This window comes from Dermacentor andersoni, chromosome 1, assembly GCF_023375885.2.
Source record: "Dermacentor andersoni chromosome 1, qqDerAnde1_hic_scaffold, whole genome shotgun sequence".
Taxonomy (NCBI): Eukaryota; Metazoa; Arthropoda; class Arachnida; order Ixodida; family Ixodidae; genus Dermacentor; species Dermacentor andersoni.
Genome location: NC_092814.1, coordinates 175,606,692 through 175,627,782, shown reverse-complemented (window position 1 = coordinate 175,627,782; position 21,091 = coordinate 175,606,692). Strand labels below are relative to the sequence as shown.

General features: G+C 45.1%; 1 protein-coding gene across 1 annotated transcript in view; it reads right to left on the bottom strand.

Moving 5' to 3' along the window:
* The window catches only part of LOC126547183 (uncharacterized), a 261,800-nt gene that overhangs the window by 181,609 nt on the left and 59,100 nt on the right, over positions 1 to 21,091 (bottom strand). Inside the window, exons 3-4 of the mRNA XM_050195066.3 lie at positions 19,850 to 19,894; positions 261 to 485 (exon numbers count right to left, since the gene is read on the bottom strand). Coding sequence (XP_050051023.2) covers positions 261 to 485; positions 19,850 to 19,894 — 270 coding nt within the window. The remainder of the gene's footprint in view (positions 1 to 260; positions 486 to 19,849; positions 19,895 to 21,091) is intronic.

The following is a 21,091-nucleotide window of genomic DNA, read 5'->3' as shown; positions in this document are numbered from 1 at the left end:
AGATTATTTTCAGTACATATAGCTACACTTAGCACAATCTGCAATGCAGCAGCAGTTGCAGTGGGTGCTTCATTGAACTGCAATAAAAACCTTAAGAAATGTCACTGTCTTGAACTTGTTTTAAATAAATATTGTCCATTTAACACGAGGAAAGGCACATAGGTTTAACAATGAATACATTTTTTAGTATGGTGACATTAGGTAAGCTGAGAAGCAATGCATATGAACAAAGCAAGTTTATAGATTGCAAAGTTACTCACATGAGTGCTGCTCTCCTTTCAGGGTTATGATATTTTGAGAAGCATTTCCACTTCCATTGCTGCTCAAAGAGAAGGTATCTCCTGAGAACATTGTCAGTTTCATACTAAGGTACAACCCTGGGCCTTTGGACTCAATCACAAAATTGTATGTTCCATTTGTCACGCACGTAAAATGTTGATTATCAACACTTGCATTTGCTGAATGGTCCGAACAGTTATATTTATCTGAAAAAGAAAACATTTTTTTTTTTTTTTTTTTACAAACTGAAGCCTTCAGGCAGCTTACACATACAGTGATCACAACAGTGAAAACCAGAGCTTCAAGCTTAGTGCTGTTTCTCTTTCTTGACCACGATCAGTCATAACTAGCTAGCTAGTCATGAGTGGCGGATGATATAAATGAATAGAATCAAGCAAAGGGAATTGCTGCATTATATCAGCCTGCATTACTTACCTCTGTATTAATTTGGAAGAAGCACATGTTGAAATGTATTTTGAACAGAAGCTTTTACGAGTGTACAAGTTAATAACTTGTGAAGATTTTATTACCCAAATAGATACTCTAGGTCTTAATTGTGTCTCTACAATTTCTGCAAAGAGACACTGACTTTTTCAGTTGCAAAGATACAAACATTTGGCCACGTTTGTGTCCATGTTTGTGTCCCTGCACTTCTTTCTGTATTTGAAACATAGTAACATCTACCGTATTTACTTGCATAATGATCGCACCCCTGAATTGTGTCGTCAAAATTCTAGTTTCTTTTTTTTTCTTGTGTAATGATAGCACCCCGAACTTGGCGCAGCGATATGTCGTGTGCCAAGTCTAGCTAATGATGATAGCGCTTACCATCTGTCGAATGCTATGCGAACGACTCTTCAAGACAAACCAAGCGATCTGCATGTACCAAACATTCTTAAGCAGATGCCCCATTTTATTCTTTTCATCCCTTTCCACACTTCCATGAAAAAGAAAAAGCTACAACAAAACTTGCCTTGGCTTTATTATTTGAAGGGTTTTAATGGTTGCGGTCAAGAAAAACAACAAAAAAGAAGCCTTTCGATTCTTCTAGTCTCCACTCGTGGGCACGCAACAAATCGCGAGCGGCAGCGATAGTAGCCACATTGACACTGATACGTTAGAAGTGTACCCTATTCATACGGCGGCGCTTGCAACACAGCTAAGATATTCGCCCACCCTTAACAGAAATGTGCCGTATTAGGACAGTAGTGAAGATAAATGCCGCAGTTTCCGCAGCATACCCGCCATGTGTTTCTATGTCACTGGCAGCTAAGCACGCCCATCTCTGTTTCTGTCCCCTCAAAGTGGACATGGCTACGTTAATGCCGCAAACTTGTCGATTTTAACGATATTATTCATTACTAATACGGAAGAAATTGTTTCAATGCACGTAATGTACTCACGAGAAGATAAAAGAATTGCGTTCGGCGTTTTCAGCTTGCTCCGCCAGCTGCCATTTTTGTTTTGGTGTCCCGCACTACATACATCAGCAGCTGCCTATTTGTTGACCTGTTGTGATCCCGCAGCGAACGCGGGATGAAAAAATTTGTATTTTCTTTTCCCAGGAAATTTAATCCGCGTAATAATCGCACCCCTGAATGTGCGTCGATGTTTTTTTACAAAAAGTGCTATCATTATGCGAGTAAATACGGTAAGTCAAATATCAAAAACTGTGACAGGGCCATGACACCCTGCCTTCCAATTAAATCAATCAGCTAGAGTTCAAGATAATATCAGCAAGACAGTTTATCAACACTGATACAAAATGTACCAGGGAAGTGGGCAAAAATTGAGCCAGTGTGACCAGATGAAATCCAATGGGTGATTCCATCAGAGATCTAACATGCATGTCCGCTTGATATCTTTGTTTTGCTTGTTTTTTTTTTTTATATGTCCATGTAGGAATATTCAAACTGCACGGAGCCAAAAATTTTATTCCCGAAAGGCGTTCTCAGCAAGCCAAAAAAATACTTGAAGATTGCGACGCAAGTGTCCTCCTATTACTTACCCTAATATTTTCCGATTTCCCGGCAGAATTAAATGGAAGCTAAACACATTGTGCCGAAAACCTTTTTAGCTCATTTTAATATGCTTCACAGTAAATTGGTTTTATGCGTTTTCTAATGCTGTCCACAAACTAAAAAAATGTAAAGAAATTCCAAACATGGCCCAAATCAGAAAAATTTTGCAACTTTGATGTGTCTTGGTGCAATTTCTATTTGAAACATGAAAAAATGTCAAGCATAGAATTCTTTCTTTGCAGCATTTATGCAAAATATTATCTTCCTAATAAAACACCAGAGAAGAAAAAAAGTTAAATAAACAAGTTTTTTCAAAAACTCATTTTCAAGAAATAAACTACGGTATTTACTCTATTCTAACGCACCCTCGATTGTAACCCACACCTGTTTACGTGACAAAAAAAAAAAAAAAAAAAGTCCTTTATAGTACCGTGCACCTCATTATTTCATACAAAAATACAACTTTCTCTCATTTGGAGAAACAAAGATTTACTCCCAATGCACTAAAGTTACGATTAATAAAAGAAAGTCGCAGTTTCGCGTGAAAGGCGAAGCATGGACTGCGATGGCAAATTAGTAGGATGCTATACGAAAAGTAAGGATAGTGGTTTTATCGGCCGTATATAAACTTTTAAACATTGGCTTCCTAACTAAATTAAGAAGCATGGTGTCAAGCGCACACAAGCAAACATGAACACGTCTCACTAATGACCACGGAAACTTTTTATGCGAATGCTGGAGTGAGGAGGTGCGGTAGCAGAAGAGAGCGAATTGACTTTTGTGCGGTCTGTCGCTTCAACGTGAACTGAGCGAGGAGAATACAGCGCGGTGTGCCTAGATGTGTAGGCTGTCTCCATATCGCAGATTGCTTTCAAGATAGGGGCCATGCGGCCGTGCCTACACAGCAGCCACCGGAGAAGAACGCCTCTCCCGTTTGCGCTAGTCCCACACACAAGTTTCGGGAACTCCAAACACCCGTGATGTGGCCTGATTTCCGCAAGTCTCTGCTCACATGATAATTTTCGCAGCGGTGGCGAACACTCGGCATGTCTTCACAGTCAGCATTTCCATGCTGATAGAGCAAACGTAGAAAACGAGAAGACAGACGGTGGACTAACCTACAACCTACTGAACTCCAGACCTGCACAGATCTCCCTGCTCGAGCACGCCTGGTCTAGTTCGCCCCTTTTGCCTAGGGACAGAGCGTACGAGCAGGGTGGCACTAGTTATAACCTGTTTGCTATCGTCTGCTTCTGCAATCTGTTCAGTGCTCGTGCTGCCATTTCGGCAAGCACAAAGGGCTTGTAATGTGGTAAATGAATAAATTCACAAATATAAAAAGAAAACAAAATTTGCAAACGCTTTGGGTTTGTATAGGGAAATTAGAGGAGGAGGAGCGATGCAAGAAAAGTAAACACTGAGCATAGGTAGCAGCTGCAATGCTAGATCAACGGCATAAATTTTCCTTTCCTAGCCTCAGTAAAAAAATTATTAACTCTAACCAATCATTTATTTGAAACCCAATGTTTCGGGACCACCTCGGTCCCTTCAGGAGTGACTAAAAAGTGGGCTAGCAGCAGCATGGGGTGGCCTACGGTCTCCCTTTGTTAGCACGTGGTGCAGTACACTAACGTACGCGGAAAGGAGCATTCCTGGCGTCCTATTCATTGTCGCCATTGTGAGCCAGATGTGCCAAGCCTCGACGTGGCGTCTCTTAAACGGATTATGCTCCACGGCCAAGACGCTCACTTCTAAATCGATTCTGTGGTCGGCGCACTCGCAGTGCTCGGCGAGGGGGTTGCCTTCCGAGTTCAACAATCGGACGTGGTTCTTGTGTTGCCTTATCCGCTGGGGTAGTTTTTTTTTTTTTGTTTCGACGATGTACGAAGCTGGGCACATGGAGCACGGGATTTTTAAGATTACACCCGGTTGTTTTTCTCTGGGGACGCGGTCTTTGGGTCATGGTATGTTGCGGCCGATTGTAGAAACGTGTTTGCAGATATCATACTTTCGTAAGATGTGTGCCAGTACTTCGCTGGTGGCCCTCACGTATGGAAGCACAACACGAGCACGTTTTGTTGTTTCTGTGGTTACTGGCCTGCCTGTCCTCTGATCCTGACGGCGGGAAACGCGTCGAATAAAGCGCCGTGTGTAGCCATTCTTCTACAGATCGGCCAACACGGTGGCTTCTTCTTCTTTTTTCTCCGCTTCGGAGGAACAGATGGACTTTGCTCTCCTCAGAAGAGAGGAGACAACGGATGCTTTGTGGTTTACAAAGTGGTTATAATTAAAATTGAGGTAGCAGCCAGTATGGGTTGGCTTCCTATACACACCGAACTTTAGATCGCCCCCTTGTCTTCTTATAATGACGTCAAGGAATGGCAATGTGTTGCTTTTTCCGCGCTCCATCGTGAACTGGATAGAGGGCTTGACCGAATTCAGATGTGCAAAGAAGTTTTCCACCTCTGATGTCTTTAGGATGCAGAAGCAATCGTCAATGTATCAAACGAAAAAAGTTTTTTCTTGATATGACTGCAGTGCTTTCTCTTAATGGCCTCCATCGTCAAGTTGGCAGAAATCACCGAGATTGCGGCACCCATGGCAGTGTCGCTGGTTTGTTTATAGAATTCCCCTTTGAGGGAGAAAGCTGTGCTGCTCAGGCAAAACTCCAAGAGCCGGCAGAGTTCATTCGGGGTCAGGCTTGTCCTGGTGCTGTGGTCAGCATCCGCCTCTAGGGCTTGTCTCGCTGCGGAGACGACAAAGGGCACAGGAACGCTGGTAAAGAGCGAGATCACGTCGAACGAAACCATGCATTCATTTTCTTCCAGTCGTACGCGGATAAGACGTTCGACGAAGTGGTTGAAGTTGCGCACGTGCGTTGACGTGTTGCCAGTCAGGGGTGAGAGGACTCGATGAAGGTAGGCCAAGAGGGCACCAAGCGGCGAGGTGGTGAAGTCGACAATGGGGTGTAGTGGAACGTCAGGTTTATGAATTTTTGGGAGTCCGTAAAAGAGTGGTGCCGAGCCGCCATGCTGCTGCTGGCCCACATTTTAGTCACCCCTGAAGAAGGGACTGAGCTGGTCCCGAAACGTTGGGTTTCAAATAAATTATTGGTTGGAGTTAATAATTTTTTTCAACTCTTGTTCCAAACCAGACAGACTTCCGTCGAAGATGTTTTCATTCAAGCCTCTGTAAGAGACTGGAAAAATTGTTTTAAGAGATTCATAGGATAATCTAGCTTTCTTGAGTTGATTACAGATAGCCTAATGTCGTAGATGACATTAGGATTTACTGTTGTGTGCACTAGTGAAAGGCAGATGATCTGGTAAAAGTATTCACAAGTAAGTCCTGCGCCCGATGTGTGCAACGGGTTGATCCAGTCCATTTGAAGAAAAGATGAGGATACCTAGTTTTTGATGCTGTTGGATGTCTAGCTCAGGAGAAAGCTTGCAAAAGTGATCCCAGTGCTTTAAAATGTGCTGCACTGCAGGCCTTGTGTCACGAAACTCTTTTCAAGCTGCAAATCTAGCTTTCCTGCGTGGTACGGCGGTAGCATAACAGTGGTACGAAAGATATGTACGCAGTGAAGCTGTGTGCGCAATTCTCTTTTTGAACTCCGGACACATTCGCGGACAACTTTTAAGAGTTAAAATGAATCTAACGTTCGACGACAAAAAACGATTGTTCTGTCGTCGATCATTACTGTACTTTCCAGTTTCTAAAGAGCGCAAAGCGAACTTTACAACGTATGCAATGGAACTGTTGCATACTTTACGAACTCTATAAACAATGTGACTTATAATAATCTACAAGATCTATGCGGTTTGCTACGGCTTGAAAAGGGCAATAGGAGCGGCTCCTTAACGCTATTTTAGAGAGCAGCGGACTACATGCACTAACATTTTTTAGGTTCGGGCATTCAACTTTTGGAGCCAAATGACCAATCAAAGCCTTGCGACATCACTGTCACTGTGTTCGCAAAAATAATCAGCTAGGCAAGCACTTCGTCACAACATAACACCCGCCGTACTAATTACAATGCCGCACCAGTCAACCGTAGAGTAGCAGACGAACAGGTTATAAAAGTGACACTAATGGCCAACGGTTGAACGAGAGTGAGCGGAAGTGGCTCCCATAGAAACTGGATATTTGTGCAGGTCTGGAGTTCCAGCAGGCCGTGGACTAACCTAAGCATACATACTACAGCACATGAAGCAAGCTATGGCAGCAAGGCTCGAAGCACGTACGAGATGGCAGTTTTAAAATGCCGATGGTGATATGGTACAGATTTAGGGTCGTACTCGATACTAACGCGCACACAATTTTTGTACAAGCTGTATCGGAAAAAACGTGTGCGTGAGATTCAATAAATATGGTAAACTCGGTTCCTATTTTTGAAAAAAATTTGGATGGAAGTCCACTTATGTCGGGCAAAACGTAGGTGCGATAATATGTTCCCTCATTTGCTTTATTCACAATATGTAACAGGCCAAAGTGGCCCATTTTGAGCGCACTGGCTTCAGTGCCGTGACGACTCGTTCCGGTTCGGTAACATTTACTCTCTTTTCAAAAAAGAAAAAGCAATGGTTGTCACAAATGAAAGGTTTTACCTGGGTTTTTTATTGTGGCAAGAACTGAGAACATGTGTTCGGTTTTGTTTTCTTGGACACAATCGAGAACAAACTCAACACTACTTGTGGTGCTTGAACAAATTTATTGCGTGTCCTTTGCAGTTAGTATTTAACCCTTTTGCTGTCACGGACGTACCAGTACGTCATCGCGCTTCCCCCCCACGGTGTCACTGACGTACCGGTACATTCTCTATCGTGCGTTCAAAATTTCGCGCCTGTGCGCAAAGCTGGCGCTCCTGAATTGGCCACGCCATCTGTTGACTCTTTCTACAAGTTCGTATATTTTCCCCGAACTGTGTTAACCCATGTATTGAAGAGTACGGTGCGACTGCCACTCGCCACTTTCTCTTTGCTAAGTGGCGCGGTAGCTCCGCGTTCGCTGGATCATGCGTCGCGCGCGTGTGGTTATGGGTTCAAGGGTTGTTCTGCCATCTCCGCTCGTTTGAAGGTTTTTATTTTTCTTCTGTTGGTGCGTCTGCTACGCCGCGTCAAGTTCAGGCGCACGTGCCGTTGCCTCTCCGAAAAGGGTGACTCGATTGCTGCTTTCGCTCTCTCGCCGAACCCTCGCTTCCGACTTGCAGCAGTAAACGTAAAGCCCTTCGAACTTTGTTTAGCCTTTTTCCATCTCCCTCTGTCTTCTTGATCACGCAACGTCCCATTTCTCTCCGTTGTGCGGGCGACTGAAAGCGCAGCCTCCCAGTGCGCGGTTACTTTCGGATGGCTGAGCGCGCGGGACCTTCGTCTGCTCATTGGTGCGATGGCTCAATTCCGATTTAGAATACGAGCCGAGCTCGGATTCGGACAGTCGCATGCGAGGAAGAGGGTTCCGCATCGTCAGATTCGGATGTTGAACAGATTTTATAGTCAGGCTGATGATGATGATGATGATGTTTACTAACAGCAGCTGCAGAACACTGAAATGTGCATATAGCATTGACTATGTTATTTGTATACACCAATCATAATCAAAAATAAATTGCTATGTTCATTCCCTGTTATGCTCTTTCCCTGAAACCAAGCCGACACTGGGGGTGCGTCACGGCCAGAAAGGTCCGACAGCGAAAGGGTTAAAAGGGTTTAATCACGGTCAGCTGGCTAGCGGCAGTCCTCACAACGGACCGCACATGTCCGCTTGACTGATCGCAGGCACACATCCCCACATGACATGACATGACTGAATTCCCGGCACATCCGACACAGACTTCCACTCCACTGACTTCTGCTGATGATGCTCCTCGATGGCTGCAGCAGGCGCACAAACAAGAGCCACATTCTTGAGGTTGCTGCTAAGTTGGGAGACAATCTCATGTGCCGAATGAATGGAGGCGACGCTTCCAGACCTCAGGTTGTGCAGGGAAGCTTGTTGCTTAAGGGTTCCACCCATACCGTCACAAGCATTGTTCCCATGCCCAGTAGCGGAAAATATCCACCTCACGGACGTACACTTGGAGTGGCACAACTCATACAATTGGTACCTATCTTTAAGATGGCTTGCTGCACCAGTGTTTATGTATGTTACGTGACAGTAGATCAATGCTTTTTCATCTAACACTTCATGCGCTTTACTTAGGGCATAGCAGGCGTGCGGCTGCATCAAAATGCATGTCGTCGCTTATGACAGCAAAGCTGTGTGGTGCTGCCCTTGTTGTGGCGACACAGGTGAAAATGGAGATTTGTTTCTTGTGCCAATGGTACAATTGTGTTTCATTTGAGAGAACAACAGTCCAGTTTTCCGCAAAATCAAAATCCAGAAATGCTTCTGCACTGCTCGCACTCCTTTGCCTCATGAATAGCCACGGCTTGAGGGCGGCATAAGTAAAGTCGACTCTCATTACAACGCACTCTGATAATCTGAAAAAAAAAAATGAAAAAAAATGGTCGTTTTATCTGAAGTCCGTAATATCTGAAACGTCTCACTTTCAAAGATTTGTATGCGCACGGCACATATGTATGAGTTGTGCCCCCCCCCATGCCTTGCACGCGAAAGACTGCGTTTCCGCCCAGCCTTCCTTCCTCGCGTGTGCGATATTGAGTCCCAATCGACAGCTGACCCTCGCAAGTCAGTTGTCAGCACGTGTCGACATGGCCAAAGTCCATTTTATATACCCAATTATAAAAAAAACTTCACGCTAACTTCGTCCGCTGTAGCCGATAGTCCGTTGTAAATAATGCTGAATAATGGTCCATTATACCACAAAGTCTCTGGTACGTGGGTCCGCTGTAACGAGCGTATCCTGTTCGTGAGGAATCCATTTGGTCACCCATTTGCCAAGCTCTTTCAGAAAAAGAGTTGGAGACGACGTCTTCTTGATCAAGCCACTACTTTCCCAAACTGCAAATGTGACCTAGTCCTTGTTGACCATTCCCAGACTGGCCAAAGTGAGGCTTTCACTCCATGGACAGCACTCGCGTTCACCTAACAAACAATCTGTGGTTTGAAAGCAACAAAGCCACAATGCTTTCATGCCTACCAATGAAATTTCCATGCCAATTGTGTTCTCAAGCACGGAGACACAAAGGTTGGCATTAGCGAAATAAATGCAAATGCAAACCTCTTGTGGTGCGAGCAGCACCCATTTCGGACGCAGGCTGTAAAACTTTGACAGGGCAATGGCACTTTCGCAGTTAGCTGCTTTAACAACTGGAATGTCTTGTGGAAAGAATGTGTGATAAACAGCTTTAAGACGTATAAATACATTATCGGGTTTTATGGGCCAGAACCACTTTCTGATTATGAGGCACGCTGTAGTGGGGGACTCCGGAAATTTCGACCACCTGGGGTTCTTTAACGTGCACCTAAATTTAAGTACACGGGTGTTTTCGCATTTTGCCCTCATTGAAATGCGGCCGCCGTAGCCGGGATTCGATCCCGCGAGCTCGTGCTCAGCAGCCCACCACCATAGCCACTGAGAATCTGTTACAAGAAGGCTCAAGAGATGGCGCCACCATCCCGCACGTGCTGGCCGCGCGCCCCTTCTGAAACCTCCGCCCACCGTCGCGGCAGCCCTCCTCCTCTATGAACTCTGAGCAGACAACATATCAAGTTGCGTCTGGCTCTCCCGCTCCGCTCCTCTCCTGCTGGTCGGCCGCCGCCCCGTCTCAAAACACTCTACTCTCTGTACCTCCATGTAACCACACCCATTCCTGTGTACTTCATGCTTAATAAACTCAGTTAACCTTCGTTAACAAAAGTCCAGTGTTCTATCGTCCTCTATATGAGACATAACGAAACATGGTGTCAGAAGTGAACTAGATATAACGTCAGCTTATCAGCAATGGAGAAGATTCCTGCACCTGCGAAATTCGACTCCAGAGGAAACGCTGCGGAACAATGGCGAGCGAGCCTTCAAGCAGAGCTTCACGCTGTACCTCAAAGCAACTAACACAGCGAGAGCACCATCTGACCAGCAAGTAGCACTTCTTTTGACCGTCGGTGGTTCTTCACTGCTTGATATCTACAACACTTTGGACTTCGGGGGATCGACTGAGGAAAGACCAAACCCAGAATTTCACTACGCATATTCGATCCGCATTTCTTACCGAAGCACAACGAGCTGTACTCGCGATACGTCTTCCGAACTCGCATGCAACGGGAGGAAGAGCAGTTCGACAGCTTCGTAACAGACTTGAAGCTCAAGGCGCGCGATTGTGGATTCGGAAACGAAAGAGAAAAAATGATCCGCGACCAGATCGTCTGTGGTTTCTATGACGAAAAGGCTCGTGCAGACATTCTCAAGTTAGACAATCCGACCCTAGAGAAGGTTGAAAAGGTGTGTCGAGCACACGAAGCCACGAAAATTCAGATGAAGGCATATAAAGAGGGTACTCCATCAAGCAGCGAGACAGTGCACGCAGTGAAGAAATTCAACTCGAAAAGCGTGAAAGGAAAACCACAAAAAGCTAGCGTACCAAAATGCAGGTATTGCTGTGGTAGCCACGAGCGCAAAAGAGAAACATGCCCAGCTTGGAAGCAAACATGCAGCAAGTGCAAAAAAGGAAATCACTTCGCGGCAGTTTGTAAAAGCAGCAAGGTAATTGCTGGCCTGGCAGTAGATAGCGAGGATGAAAACATACTGGCAGTTCAAAGCCACAAACTAAGCTCAGTTCACACGTCTCTGAGAGTGAACGGAACTCAAGTAAAGTTTCAAGTGGACAGCGGTGCAGCTGTTGACGTCATCCCGGCTAGACACGTCAGGCAACAGCAAATACAACCGTGCACAACAACACTGCGAACGTGGAATGGCAGCAAAGTTCACTGTTCAGGCAAGGCGCAGCTAGATGTTACAACCGCAAACGGACAGAGACATTCTGTGGAATTCATAGTGGTTAAAGATGACTTCACTCCTCTCATCGGAAGATTGACAGCTGAGAAAATGGGTCTGATAACCATAGACTATAACCTTGTGGCTGGAATCGACGAAATTCCAGAACAAAATTTCATTCATCACATAGTGGAAAAATACCCAGATGTTTTTGGTGACACTCTAGGAACACTCCCGGGGAAAGTACACTTGGTGACCAAGCCAGATATGCTTCCGAAAGCGATAACAAGTTGCAGAGTGCCTGTCAGCATTAAACCGCAATTAGAACAAACATCGGCAAGTCTGGAAAAAAGAGGTGTCATTAAAAGTGTAGCAGAGCCAACACAGTGGGTGAGCAGATTGGTTGTCGCAACCAAGAAAAATGGTGAAATGCGAATATGCATTGACCCACAAGCACTGAACGAGGCTCTCGAACGAGAACGTAATACATTGCCCATCCTCGATGATGTGCTACCCGATCTTGCCAAAGCAAAAATCTTCTCAAAACTAGATTTGCGAGAAGGCTACTGGCAATGTTCTCTCGATAATGAGTCAAGCTTTATGACCACATTTCAAACACCAAAAGGTCGTTATCGATGGCTCCGCCTGCCGTTTGGACTTGCGGTAAGCAGCGAAATTTTTTCAGAAAAGACTTCAAGTGGAATTTGAAGGACTTAGCGGAGTTCTCTGCGTTGCAGACGACATTCTTGTCTATGGAGTGGGCGAAAATGAAAAAGATGCTGTCAAAGATCATGACAAGAAATTAGAGAGTCTACTCCAGAGATGCCGACAAATCGGAATTCGTCTCAACAAAGAAAAAAACTCAGCTCAGAGCCTCATCAACTGTCTTCCTGGGACACCTGCTGACAAAAGGACTAAAAGTTGATACAAATAAAGTCAAGGCAATTGACCAAATGCGAAAGCCAGCCGACGCCCAAGGAATACAACGCTTCTGCGGAATGATCAACTCTCTCTCCAGATTCTTGCCGAAAATCTCGCGTGTATTAGAGCCATTGAGGAAGCTCACTGTCAAGGATACACCATGGCACTGGGGTAAACCGCAAGAAGAAGCATTTCAAAAGGCAAAAGACGCTGTGACAAGAGCTCCAATTCTGGCCTACTTCGACTCACAAAAGCAGTTAGAAATTCTGTGTGATGCAAGCGATCTTGGACTCGGAGCAGCTCTTCTTCAAAACGGACAGCCAATCTCGTTCGCCAGCAGAGCACTTACACCGACAGAAAGCCGCTATGCACAAATTGAAAAGGAAATGTTGGCTATCGTCTTCGCACTAAACAAGTTCCACCAGTACACATTCGGAAGAGAAACAAAGATCATCAGCGATCACAAGCCACTACAAGCGATCTTGAAGAAACGATTGGATCAAGTTCCAAGACGACTACAAGGCATGATTCTTCACATGCAAAGATACAACATTGTCGTTGAGCACAGACCAGGCAAAGAATTACTTTTGGCTGATGCGATGTCACGTGCGTTCCTTCCCAACGAAAGCAATGAACAAGAACTTGAAAGCATCAACGTCTTGCACCACCTTCCTGTGAGAAAAGAAACCCTGGAAAAGATTCGGTCTGCGACTGAGAGAGATGAATCACTGCAAAGGTTGAAAGCAATCATCTTGTCAGGTTGGCCACAAGATAAGCGTCAACTACCCCAAGACACGCGCATGTACTTCACATACAGAGATGAGCTTACAGTTGAAGACAACCTCATTTTCAAGGGATTACGTCTAATCGTACCAGTTTCTCTGAGAGGTGAGATCAAAGCAACGCTTCACTTATCACATTTTGGGATTGAGAGCTGTCTAAGAAGCGCTCGTGAATGTGTCTTTTGGCCAGGAATGAATGCAGAATTACCTAAAAGACCTCATCGCAGGGTGCGAAGTGTGTCAAAAGCACGCACACTCCCAGCAACGAGAAACTCTCTCCTCACCCAGAACCAAGCTATCCATGGGAGCGAGTTGGATGCGACATTTTCGAATTGAACGGAAATAACTTCTTGATCACAGTGGATTACTACAGCAACTTTTGGGAAGTGGACCAACTGAAATCAATGAGCTCCACTCAAGTAATACTCAAACTGAAGTCTCACTTTGCAAGACACGGAATACCAAGAATCCCGATAAGCGACAACGGACCACAATTCACTAGCGAGGAATTCGACAACTTTTCGAAAAGCTGGAACTTCGAACATAAAACATCAAGCCCAGGATACCCGCGTTCCAATGGAATGGCTGAATCAGCCGTAAAGACGGCAAAAATGCTGCTCAAGAAAACAGAAGACAGCCACTCAGATCCACAAATGGCGTTTCTTGATTACAGAAACACTCCGCTGCAAGGACTCAATGCTAGTCCAGTGCAATTACTCATGAGTCGCCGCACTAGAACGACTTTGCCAACACCATCGGAGCTACTGCAACCTAAAGCAGTCGACGTGAGCGAGAAAAGAAAGGCGAAAAGGCAAAAAGCAACGCTGTACTACAACAGACAAGCCAAGGATTTGCCGAGCCTAAGCGAAAGTCAAAGTGTCACAGTTCGACCACTGAAAGGCAGGACATGGGTCAAAGGGACAATAACTAGAAGAATTGACGAAAGGTTGTATGAAGTTCAAGTTGGTGAAAGCGTGCTGCGAAGGAACCGAGTATTTATCAGACCAAGACCTTCCACGACTGCCGACAAAAGCCAACAAGAACAGCCCGACACTACACCGCCACCAGAAGAGGATACCAGCGCGACAAATCAGGCAAACCGCACCACCATCAGACCTCAAAGAAACACAAAGACTTCCCAAGAGGTTCGAAGATTTTGTCTTCGGTTGAAAGGTTATCACCAAAACAGGAAGGATGTTACAAGAAGGCTCAAGAGATGGCGCCACCATCCCACACGTGCTGGCCGCGCACCCCTTCTGAAACCTCCGCTCCCACCGCCGTGGCAGCCCTCCTGCTCTATGAACTCTAAGCAGACGACATATCAAGTTGCGTCTGGCTCTCCCACTCCTCTCCTGCTGGTCAGCCACCGCCCCGTCTCAAGACACTCTACTCTCTGTACCTCCATGTAACCACACCCATTCCTGTGTACTCCATGCTTAATAAACCCAGTTAACCTCCGTTAACAAAAGTCCAGTGTTCTATCGTTCTCTATACGAGACATAACGAAACAGAATCCACAGCGGGTGCTTTAAGACGTACTCTCTCTAGCCGTTTGTGATGAGTGACACAACGTCCTTCTTGTTTGGGGGATTTGCTGAGAGCAACGAAGTTCATCCATAGTAAAGAAGTCAAACGCAGCTTGTACGTCTGGGCTTAACCTTGACCTCGTGTACAGATCAAAACCTGACCACATTCCATGCTTTTCGCGCCAATTTCGGGCCTTTCTGAGCATGTACGTTGTCACAGTTGGGACTGCCTCTTGAATGCATTTGTTTTCAACTTCTGGTGGCATGATGGTTAAGAGACGAAGGTTCTCTCCATAGGACTTTGAAGCCCCATACAGTTGCTTCAAGCTATTTAATCAGCCAGCACATGCACAACATTCTTCCAGAGACGGTTCAGGTGTGCCGACGCTTTCGTATGCAGTGCTAAAGGTTGAACGTATCTTCATCACCCTGACACTTTCAATCTTGGCCCATTTTCTTTTTCTGTAAGATCTTGTGCTGCATGTGTGAATGAAAGATGGTGGCTTCAATGGTGAAACATTAAGCCCCTCCTTCCACGTGTACTGGAAGGGCTTTAGACGTACCTGTTCCAAGTTGTCAATGGCTTCTCATTCCTGAAGAAATGGCTCATCTGCTCCATCGCAGGTGTCACTAGATGAAGACAGGATTTCCTTGAGGCACATAAAGCAGTGCTTGCCGACCTCGTCGGAGCATCTGGGAGTTGCTTCCGCAGGGAGGCAACATTCAAAACGTTTACACAACAAATTTTTTTTTTTCTTGGTGATCTTCTTGTGAACGTGTAAATAATCGGCACACAATACTCGAAGTGAGCTATGAGCCGCATGCATCGTATGTAGTGAACAGCTAGACCAAGTCAATATGTTTATACTGAACAGCACTGCACTCTTCCAGTTGCTTTTTTTGTGCCGCTGTCGTGATTGAGTCTCCATTCTGTTGCACGCTTTCCTGTTCTATGAACAAGGCCGTCTAAAGCTTTTCACTGTGAAAACGTGTGTGCCACGCTCATTATCAAAGGAAAATGTACGTCTAGCACCACCAGTGACCTCTGCTGTTCTCAGCGTGGGAAAGCGCATCAGCAAGGTGCTGACAAAACACCATAAATTAGGCAACTTTGGCAGCATTTGGGTCAGTCATGCTGCACTGCACTTTTTCGAACAGCTGAAATGCAGAGGTGAAGGTCAAGGTAAGACAGGAAGACATCAACTGTGAGCGACATGGAAAACATGTGATAATGGGAAACTAAATAAACGGCTCAGGAAATGACCTGGATAAGTTTTTGGAAAGGCACAGTGCAAGTCGCACGCGTTGGTGCCGAAGATTCCAGTATCCATTGCACATGGAGACAGGTGCAGGCGGTGAAGTAGCACCTCTATAATGGCACACCTGCTGATTATGGAAGCACTCAGTTGCTTACGGATCAGCCTGCCTTGGCACAGCTTACAGGTGGTTTACTGTGTGCACCAGGCGGGTTTTGGCAAAGTCAGCCCCAACGTGCACTCGTAGTGTCTCGCGTGCTGTTGACAAGTGAATAATGGAGGTGTAAGTGCGATGCCCACAAAGGCTGTACACTGCAAACTCAGTACGCATTAGCACTTTAGGGGGCGGCAGCCCCCAAACTCTGCACCTGCTAGACAAAAATAAAATCTGACCATACATTTTTGTTCAAAACAAGCTGCAAGAGCGAGGTTGTGAAGCAGCAAAGAAAACAGAACTAGATTTGCGTACAATGCAAACTAACAAACAACCAGCAAAGGTACTGAAGCCAGCATGCTCAACATGGGCCACTTCGGCCCGTTATATTTTGTGAATAAGCAAACGAGGAAACATCGCCCCCACATTTTGGACGACATAAGTGAACTTCCATCTAAAACATTTTCTAAAATTGGAACCCGAGTTTCTTCTATTTTATAAAAATTATATTTTGAAAAAACTTCTTTAACTATTTTTTTTCTTGTGTTTCATTGTAGAAAGACAATATTTTCTACAAGTATTGCAAATAGATCGTTCTGTCTGACACTTTTTTCAAGTTTCGTTGTGAAATAGAAAACGCGCCAAGACGCATCAAAGTTGCAAAATTTATCTGATTTCGGCCATGTTTGGACTTTTTAATTTTTTTTTTTTACTTTGTGGACGACATAAAAAAATGCACAGAAACAATTGACTGTGACGCCTATTAAAATGACCAGAAAAGGTTCTTGACACAACATTTTTAGTTTGCATTTAACTTAGCAGTGAAATCTGAAAATATTGTAGTAAGCAATAGGGCGTTTGTGCCACCACCTTCAAATATTTTTTTTTTTGCTTGCTGGGAACATTTTTGGAATAAAATTTTCGGTTCCATGCAGTCTGAATATTCTTACATGACATACCGTATTTACTCGAATCTAGGCCGACCCCGATTCTAAGCTGACCCCTTAAAGTCCGAAGCCAACAAATATATATATATATATTACCTCGAATGTAGGTCGAACAAAAAAAGCGAGGACAGCGTTCACAAAATGCAAACAGCATTTATTGAATCTGAACGTGCAGAGCTAATTCAACGTCATCGTCGCTGCTAGGCTCGTTGCTGTGTTCCTTGTCACTGTCACCTTCAAACAGTGCACTATCTTCGGTACCATCAAGCGCATTAGATACGCTGCCCTATTTAAAGGCGCGCACAATCAAAGTACCTGGGATGTCGTCCCATGCTGCAGCTACACAGCCCGCCAGCTGCGATAGCAATGCACGTTTGATGCGGCCCGTTGCCGTTAGCATGTGGTCTTCGTCAGAGAACCGGTCCGTGTAATATTTCCGCAGACGATCCTTGAAAGGTTTGTTGATGCAGACATCAAGTGGCTGCAACTGGCCCGTCATGCTGCTCGGTATGACAGCAAGGTCAGTGTTCGCTTGGGCGAGTGCAGTCTTCACGTTGTCGGTCAAGTGCCCATGGTAAGAGTTGACGACAAGGAGCGAGTTCTTTGTCAAAAGGGCTCCTGGACGCCGTCGCCACACAATCTTAACCCACTCTTCCACCATCGCACCCGTCATCCACCTGTTCTCATTTGCCCGCACAATGACATTTCTTGGAAAAGTTTCTCGAGCAGGCAGTCTTCCTTTTAATTATTATATAAGGAGGGAGTTTATGTCCATCAGCTGTGCAGCAAAGCATCACAGTTGCGTGCTGCTTCTTGTAGCCCGCAGAGCACACCTTCACCTCCTTGGCACCCTTCTCATTCACAATGTACGCCACTGGCATATCAAAAGACACAGCCATCTGGTCGGCGTTACCGATCTGCCCAAGGCTGTAGCCTGCCGCTTCTCTCTTTCGCAGCACGTAGCGCTGAAAAGCTATCAGCTTTTCTTCGAAATCCCTTGGCAGCTTCTGGGTGATTGAAGTGCGACGTCGGAGGCTGACGCTGAAGCGCTTCATAAATTTCTGAAGCCAGCTCCGGCTGGCTTTGAAATTCTTTGGCGTTAGGCCTCGCTCCCTCAAAAGTTCCCTAGCTTTCGCTTGGAGCACTTCTGTTGTCACTAGAAGGGCAGCTGCTCTCTGCGTCCGAACAAAGTCGGCCAAAACTGTCTCCACTTCGTGTTCACAGCCTTTCTTTGGTCCACTAAATGTCATCCTCGTTGCGGCGCACGCAAAAAGCTGCTGTCGTTGTCCCCTCCAACGCGGCCGTTTTTTTCGTCGATGCCGAAGACCCGCCCGACGTGAAGGTTCGACAATGCCTCTACGGCTATCACAACTTCTCACTTGAAAGCGGCACTATAGTGGCATCTCCTGCTTAGCGTCATCGCGATAACACCACGCCGCACACCAATACGGCCGACACGACACAGGTCAAAATGGCGACGTCGCTTGGGCACGGTTGGCTACTGGCACGGCTAGTAGCGGCTGCAATACTGACTTTTCTAGATGGCGCTAGCTATGCACCATATTTAGTAGTTTCAATGAAAAATTTGCATGTTTTTTAAAATCCTCGACTCTAAGCCGACCCTAAAGTTTGGAATATGATTATTTGAAAAAAAAAAAAAAAACTATCGGCCTAGATTCGAATTAATATGGTATAAAATAACTATACAAAACAAAGGTTCAAGCAGACGTGCGTGTTTGATGGAATCACCCCAGGACCATCACATAGGGCACTTCTCTAAGCAGAAGCTCCGAAAACAAGGGGGTATAGTGTGTGGTGATGCGCGACTTTCACGCGTCCCCTGATATGTTGTTTTCCTGCATAGCTCCCGTTTCCTGTAATCCGGCTTCGTCGCGTGGCTTGATGCCCGCGGCAGTCGGTGTGGTTGAAACGCATCGCGAGAGATGGCGCGAGTGTGGCTCTGCTAACGCCACCTAACAGCGGGGTTACTTGGGTGCGGAAAGGAGAAGGCTCTTTCTTTTTGGCTCGGGATCGTTAAGCGGCGCGGACGTTCCGCGCATGCGCCAATCCATGCTTCGCAAGACCTCGCAAGATCGCGCGTACGGTGGCGTGTTCGACCAAGCGTTGGTGTCCAGCATGGGGCAAATATATTCGCTCGTTATCCGGTCGCGTTGAGTCGGACTTCCGCGATTTGTCGAGCGCCCATCGGCATGTTCGTGGATAGCAGTTCGGCTAGCAGGCATTAGTCTATGAAAGGTGCAATAAATACCCTTGTGATTGTTTGCCCTACTGTGTTGTCGTTCCTTTGTCTCAAGAGCACAGGTGAGGATCCCACAAGTGCTCTTGCTGAGCAGGAGAATCTAAGGACAAGCCAAGGGCCTACAACATCACATTGAATTTTACACTCATTGAGGTGGCCCAGAATACCCAAACGGGTTACAATGCTATTGCAACCTTACGCTAACCAGTGCCGGCAAATGACATTCCTCTCTTTTATATCAAAGCCAAGGGCCTACACAACATTCACATCAACCGCAAGTCCTTTTTTTTTTTGTCTTCCTTGCTGCACCACACATTTCTCACATTTCTAGAGGCAGTTTCACAGCTCTTTGCACTACTGCAAATATTTGCGCCTGAATGCCATCAGTATCTGCCGAGAGGAAGAGGGTCCTGAAAGACGGGTGCACTGGCTTTTGCTCTAATTTTCAACTATTTTCGTCGCACAGATCGATGTAATACTTTACAAACACAATCGTCACCATGTGATTTATACACTGTACCCATCTGTTTACAATGCCTTGAGGGATGCTTAACAACTACAGTCAAGAGACTGAAGAAAGTTATCAATGTAACATTTTTCTCAATGAACAGCAATGCTTTACACAAACATTTCAGAAGTTCACTACCAGGTCTGCTTGCTGAAAGGAAAAAAATAAAGGAAAAAGAGAGATCAGGTTAGATCTGATAACAGAACTTGCAAGGTCTTCTGAAGTTTGTCATTGTATCCTATCGTAAGGCGGAACAAAGGCACATGTTAATGAATGAGTGTAAAAAAGGCAAAGACACTTACGGCGGCTGGCAAAAGCATCTCCACAAATAGCGACTAGTACAACAACTGCAAAACAAGAAAATAAACCAGTTTTGTAATGGTTGCACGCTATATTAAAAAAATACTCTTTAAGACTAGTTAATAAAGGTACATTTGATTCACTTGGCACTTAGCAAACAAGTTCATACCAGTTTAGCGCCTGCATTCAGCTCGTGCAGAACAAGCTATATGCTTATTGCGTCATGATCATGCTATCTCTCCCACGACTTCAGAAACCACTGTGAACACATTCTGCATAAAGCTTGCACCATGCGGAGAAATTTGTGACATACAAGTGCTGCCAAGCTGCACTAACGACAAACAGGAAACCACAGCAACTACTTTGGGAAATGCAGGTGAATGTAATGACCCTCAAGTGTAGAAACCACTAAATTAAAGCTGAAACGAAATTAATTGTTACCAAATCTTGTTACACTCCAGCACAATGTCTACAAAAATCAAATGGCACAAGAGAAAGGACCACACAAAACAAAGCTAATTTCTACAATGTACCTTTCTGTCACAAGATGATAGCCCAGACACAATTTAGGCTATTCTTTTTTTCAAATCAAAAGAAAAGATAACAGGCAAAGGCTATTCTGCTTGACCAAAAGCATTTCCTATCATCACTACTGGTATGAAGGAAGCTGTATAGACACCAATGAAACCACCCGTTCAATGCAAAAGGTGAATGTTAGAATATCACAACTGAAAAGCAAAACAAAATATTCCATGTTATGCACTTTGCCATGAACAGAACATCCAAGTCTGCAAGGGTACATTCCAGAAATGAAACGCAATGAAACGAGTCCTTATGGCAAATTAGCATTAAAACACACCACCTTAGGGACCAGGAAATTACCTGGCAGTTATGCATGAACATTTTTATCTTGTAAGGAATATTCTTCTGAACATCAACAGGGTGTCTACCAAGTTGACATTTCCATATTCCCAGAGTTTTCCAGGTTTTTCCCGAGTGCCTTTGCAAAATTTTCTGAATGAGACAGAACTTTGTTATATGTCAAGACGGGCTGACACCATGCTGCCAGATGCTGTCACTCTCGAGTAAGCATGTTAAAATGTAAAGGTTATTTTATTCAAAAAGAGAACAGAAGTAAGGTGTTAGTAAAATGCACAATGAATAAAATATATTCGAAAGAAAAAAAAAAAGCCAAACCCCATTCCAAATAGAGTCTAACATTTGCAAATACCACTGAAAAGGAA